The sequence below is a fragment of the Hemitrygon akajei genome, chromosome 15 (genome assembly GCF_048418815.1).
Source record: "Hemitrygon akajei chromosome 15, sHemAka1.3, whole genome shotgun sequence".
NCBI lineage: Eukaryota > Metazoa > Chordata > Chondrichthyes > Myliobatiformes > Dasyatidae > Hemitrygon > Hemitrygon akajei.
The window spans coordinates 8146520-8152519 of NC_133138.1; the positions used below are offsets into that span (position 1 = coordinate 8146520).

Below are 6000 nucleotides of genomic sequence, written 5' to 3' on the forward strand. Positions count from 1 at the left end.
ACCAGGTCTGGCAAAATCCAAAGTGGGCATCGGTAAGCAGACTGGTGAGTGAGTGTTGCTTGCTGGTGCTGATAGCACTGTCAGCATCACTTTGCTGATGATTGAGAGTAGACTGATTAGTAATTAACTGAATTGAATTTATCCTACTTTGTGTGAGCCAAATGTAGCTGGGCAAATTTCCATATTGTCAGAAGGATGCCAGTGTTGTATCTGCACTAGAACAGCTTGTCTGAAGGTGCAGCTATTTAAGTATTACAGCCAAGATGTTGTTGCTCCCATAACTGAGTTGTATCGCATGATGCCATTGGTATCATGTGAAATGAATCTCATTGGCTAGTGAGTAGCTTCCATGATGGAGGGGCTCTCAGAATGATCCGTGATGGGTTGTGTATTCAGCGGGTCTGCTGAATAGATTTCTGGATATTTCAGCCTTGTCTTTCGCACTCACTTACTGGGTTTCAACATTGACCAAGATGGGGATTTTCTTGGCGTCTCCCCCTCCTTAACTGTCTAATTGTCCTCCCCCTTTAATGGCTAGACGTGTGCAGAGCTTTGTTGGTTTAGAATCACTTGTTGCATGCTGTTTCTGCTGCTTGACGGGTATGCTACCATCTGCTGCAGCTCCACATCGTTGGCACCTCGTTTTCTGCCAGCTTGGCTTTGCTCCTAACATGCCTTTCCATGGTGTTTATTTCACCGGGGTAGCCTCCCCTCTCCTCCACACCCCCTCCCACCCCAGCTTCTCTGTTACAGTTGAGTGAGAGACATATCACACCAGGAAGTTACAGGTTGTAATGATATACACTTCTGCTGCTGTTGCTTCACGGCGCCTCGTGAATGACTGGCTTTGAGCTGCCAGATCTGTTGTGAGCCTTTCCCATTTTGCTCACTGGTATACATAACAATATGGAGATTGTCCTCAGAGTGAAAATGTGACTTTGTCTCCTCAAGGACTGAGGGGTGGTCAGTTTTACCAATAGACAAACGTGTGTGCCACAGATACATTAGTGACGGTGAGGACAAATGTACTTATCCTTTGTGTTGGCTCACTCACTGTCTGCTGCAGACCCAATCCGGTGAATATATTCTTCAGGATGCAGCCAGAGATGGTGCTACTAAGTGTTCCTTTCATGTGGAAGATCACTGATACATCCAACTGACAGACGTTGCTTACCCATCAGACTTTACGTGGTCTGGAGTCAATGCTGAGGATTTACAGAGTTACTGCTTACCGGCATGGTAGCATAGTCATTAACACAATGGCAGACCTGGTTTCCATTCCTCCTACTGTCTGTAAGAAGTTTGCACGTTCTCCCCGTGATCGCATGGGTTTCCTTTGGGTGCCCCGGTTTCCTCCCACAGTCCAAAGACCTGCAGATTGGTAGGTTCATTGGTCATTGTAAATTGTCCTGTGATTAGGCTAGCATTAAATTGGGGGAATTGCTGGCCAGCATGGCTCAAAGGGCCAGAAGGGCCTACACCAAGCTGTATCTCAATAAAATCAATAAACAAGTAACTTTTAGACCTCTATAGAGACCTGGGTCACAACCTGTCTTTGGACTATCCCTCCCAATTAGACACCAGATGTTTGTGAGGAGATCTTTGCAAAGTTGCATGGACATGTTTGTGGTGTTTGAATTCAGCACATCATTTAATGCAGGGTGGTCTGTTTGGTTTTATTCCCTGTGATATAGAGGTTATAATGGCTTACTTAGTAATTTAAGAGTCATTATCATACAGCTTTCTTCCTTAATGATATTCTTTAATGTTATTAGTGAAGCTGATGGCTGTCTACAACAGTCTGGTATCCCTTTACTAATGGCTAGTTTTGATGTACAATTCTAGTTTATTAACCAAGTTCAAAGACCATGATGGCTGTAGTAGAATTTTAACTTAGATCTGTGGATCATGAGTCCGATTTAACTGCTGTGCCATAACTAGTATAATTTGAAATATGGTAGTAAGATAATTAGTGCTTAACAAATGTCAGTCAGTGGGAGTTGTAAATGCAAGAAACAGGATATTTATTCAGAAATACTGAAGGAGGAAAAACTGCAGGAATGCTGCAAATATGAACACAAATACAAGAAATACTGATGATATATTAATACTGGTCCATGTTATGTTGACATTGAGCCCAAAAGGATGCAATATGCTCAGTGAGAAGGTGTTGTACATTGTGTGGTAACTTCTACTTTACAAAAGAACCACTCGACAATTTAAAGGCCAAAAGAGCATCTTTATCTGTGACGGCAAATGATATTTACAATAGAGAGGCTTCCAGGTACCTTGTGCGGCCTGGGTGGTGGAACTATACACAATGCATACCGGGAGTAAAACACCGCCAGACCTGGAACCAGTCTCTCGTAACCAACAGCTTCCCGATTAGTATTAACTTACTTTTAATAATACTCACATTACAACACATTGACTTTAGAGTCTCACAGTGTGAAGTGTAAGCAGGCCTGTTGTGAGGAAAATGACCAAGTATTCAGATAAATGACTTTTCCTTTGTTTCAGGTACTGAGAGCGGTAGGTTTTAACTTTGTATCCATTGGGTGATAACAAATGAGGAGCCTATTTTACTTCTTTCCATGTGAAGTGAAATATAAAACAAATTGCCATTTGCCTTTGACTGGTTTATGCCAAGACAATGTGGCCTTTAGTTGGTTTTAAAATGGGCTCTGCCATATCGATCACATTTTGGTACTTTTACCCTGTTGTAGTGGCTTGAGGGTCTTGTTCAGTTGTTTCTTTGCATATCACACAACTGAGTCAGGATGAAGCAGATTTGAGAAATCCACCAATTGCTCATAAGACTCATGAAAATAAATGTATCTCTGCTGTTGCTAATATATCACAAAAAAGAGGTGATTAAGATTTCTAATGCTAGTGTTTTTGAGAATAAACTACGAATAGACTATAGAATAATTTTGGTTTTAGTTCCATTATATTAAAGAACTTTCATTTTTCTCATTGTTCCTAAGATTTACTGAAATATATTTCCTGGATGATATTGTGAGCTCTTTATTCTTTCAAAATAGAATGTGACATATTGACCTGTTTATACAACATTTTCAGGCAGAGAGCAAATGTTAACATTATTATTCTTGGTTTGACTTTTAGGCCACGGGAGATTCACGGAAAGCCAGGAACTCTGCATGTAGAATGCATTGCCCGGGATGAAAGATTTCCATGTAATAAAGCCTGTCATTGCTGATGGGAGAGTGTGCCACATTTATTTTAGCTAAATTAAAACAAAGCAATTTTTTGAAAATTCTTTCTTTTCAGCACCTTCTTGATGTGTAATTCAGGATAGATTGCAGGGGAAGTTAAGTCTCGGGGCCTTGTACTCTTAACATAGTTCCAATTAGAATTTTTAAAATTGGGATATGCACTACCATTCCATGAGGAATAATGCTAATTACCAAAGTGGTGGGAGAATAATAAAATATATTTGTGAATTTTACAATAATCTGTGCAACTCACTGTTATTTTTAAGGAGTTACTTATACTTTCTTCTTGCTTTGTAAGACCTTGAACCTGTAAGTGTATTTTGTCTAATAGGGAGCTGTGCTGTACGTGGTCAGGACGTGCTTAAACTAGCTTTGATTACTCACAGTTTTTGATGATGGAAGTAATTATGACCTCAGGCTTCGTATGCTGGGCAAGGCAAACCTGCATTCCTCTGAGGGCAATGGTTGAGGATTGAGCAGTGAGGTCATTGGGAGTGACTGGGGGTGGGGAGGGAGGTGTACCTCGGGATTTATAGTAAGAAATGCCCCACCCATATGTACATTGAAACCAAATGTTTACTGTTAATTACAAGCTCCCAAGAAACAATAAAGTCATTATTTATTCATATTTGTGTGTGGGTGATGAGGAGAAACTCTTGGCAAATTACTTGTTTTCCTCGACTGGTGATGAAGCCTCAAAATTTGGTGAAGCATTAGCACAACTGAGAACTAACCTGAGACTGTGCCGTGACTCAGCAAAGCCTACAGCCGTTCTTTTCAGTAAGAGTCAGAAGTAATCCTATATAATTTTTCTGCTGATGGTGGAATATTCTTTAGAGTATTAGTTTGTTACTCATGGGTGTTACATACCTGTATAAGCAACTAAGAATGTCATTTATAGTGTCATGGGGCCAATTACATTGTTGTCACCCATACTATGGTTGATTTGAATCCATGACTTCCACCATTGTCCATACAGTGTTAATCTAGAGTAAGTTCATCAATGTTTTCTCATTAATTGTACCAAAGCAAGATGTGATTTTAATCAAAAGTACTGACGGACGGAAGGCGCAAATTGAGCACAGCTCTGAAGACTGTACTTATCAAAACATTATTTTACAAAAATTAATGAAAAATCAGGAAAAAGGCAAATTATTTTTTCTTATTTTATCCAAAGTGAGGCAAACAGTTGAGTGACTTCAAGATAAAGGGGATGTAGAATTTCCTGTTGCTTTCCTGGCAGTGCATCATGGTTGAAGGAGCATTGCACTGGGAAGTTCAAGCTTACCAGTAAAACTGCAGCCAAGCAGTGGCCAGGTGCATGTTGAAATTGAGAGGCAGCCGCCCTCCTGACCAGGACTAACGAGTTTTACCATTCCCTTTAACTTTATTGTCACAAGGCTTTTCAATCACACACTTCGAACCATAGTGTTGGAGACATTATGATTACTTTTTCAAGAACGTAGGGCATCTTTCCATACATTCTGCTGGAAAACAAACACTTAGCTCGGTGTAGACCGAACAGAAAATGTGGCTGTTTATTCAGCATTGTCCATATTGTTGGGCTGGAGATAAATTGAGCAGTAATATTGGGAAGTTATATGGATTGTCACATAATTCTGACAAAGTGTCATTGACACAACATACTAGAGCTAATCTTGGTGACTGGAGATAGCAGTTGAAACTATTATGTTAAACCCATATCAATTTCAGTGGGTCTCACATTTCTATATGCATAATGTCAACACAGAAGTCTGAATTTCCTAGTTGTCTTTGAAGAGATGGTGGCAATCTGACTTTTTGAACAGTAGTAGACCTGCTGAAGATACTTCCCAGGGCAGTTGGGTTGGGTGGATGACGGAATGATAATTTATTACTGACAGGAAAGTTTGCACCATGATAGGACTGAACACACATAAAATGCTGTAGGAACTCAGCAGGACAGGCACTATCTGTGGAAAAACAGTCAACATTTTGGACCAAGGCCCTGCATCAGGACCCTTTATCATTTTCCGTAGATGCTGCCTGGCCTGCTGAGTTCCTCCAGTTCCTTGTGTGCGTTGCTTTGATTTGCAGCATCTGCAGATTTTCCCTTGACCATGGTAGGAAATGTGGTTGTATCTGAATCTGGCATTGCTCAAATTTTGCCTGGGCATGCTGATGGACTAGAACTATTAGTTCAGCCTGCTCATTTTTATTTTCATGGAATAGTAATTGGTACAAATTTTGTGTGAAATAGGAACAATTTATTAGAAAACATGGTAATGTGGTATTTAAACACTGTAACAGCGGGATGTGAGACCCAAAGGTAAGGAAAGAGAAAATTAGGTTCTTTGACAATACCTATCATACTTTTTCTCTGTCACCTTAATGAAAGGTACAAATATAGATTTTAAGAGATAACCATTTAACTCCTAACGTACAAGCGCTCCAGCAATTGGGCTTAAATTTCCTGGTGTAATAACATGTGACTAAACATTTCAACCAATCAAAACAGCTATTTGAACTCTAGTCTGAGGAATGCAGGAATTCAGCTCACCAAGAAATGAAAATCTGGTTTTGGTTACATGGCTATGAAGCATCTACAATAGCATGTGGCGTGTGAAAAATGTGATTGCAAAAGTGATAAAAAGATAGAGAGCTCAGCAGATTGCTGCATAGAATCGAATTTAGATAATAACTACTTAACCCAAGTTAGTTATTGAGAAAGACCTTCTAGCCCACTGTTTTGCATCATAATTAAATTATTCAAATTCATATTTGG

At 39.9% G+C, this 6000-nt stretch overlaps 1 protein-coding gene across 1 annotated transcript in view; it reads left to right on the top strand.

The window, feature by feature from the left end:
* The window catches only part of LOC140739561 (cyclin-dependent kinase-like 2), a 74912-nt gene extending 71102 nt beyond the window's left edge, over nt 1–3810 (top strand). The window contains exon 13 of the mRNA XM_073067956.1: nt 3127–3810. Coding sequence (XP_072924057.1) covers nt 3127–3186 — 60 coding nt within the window. The 3' untranslated portion in view covers nt 3187–3810. The remainder of the gene's footprint in view (nt 1–3126) is intronic.
* The last annotated feature ends 2190 nt before the right edge of the window (nt 3811–6000 follow it).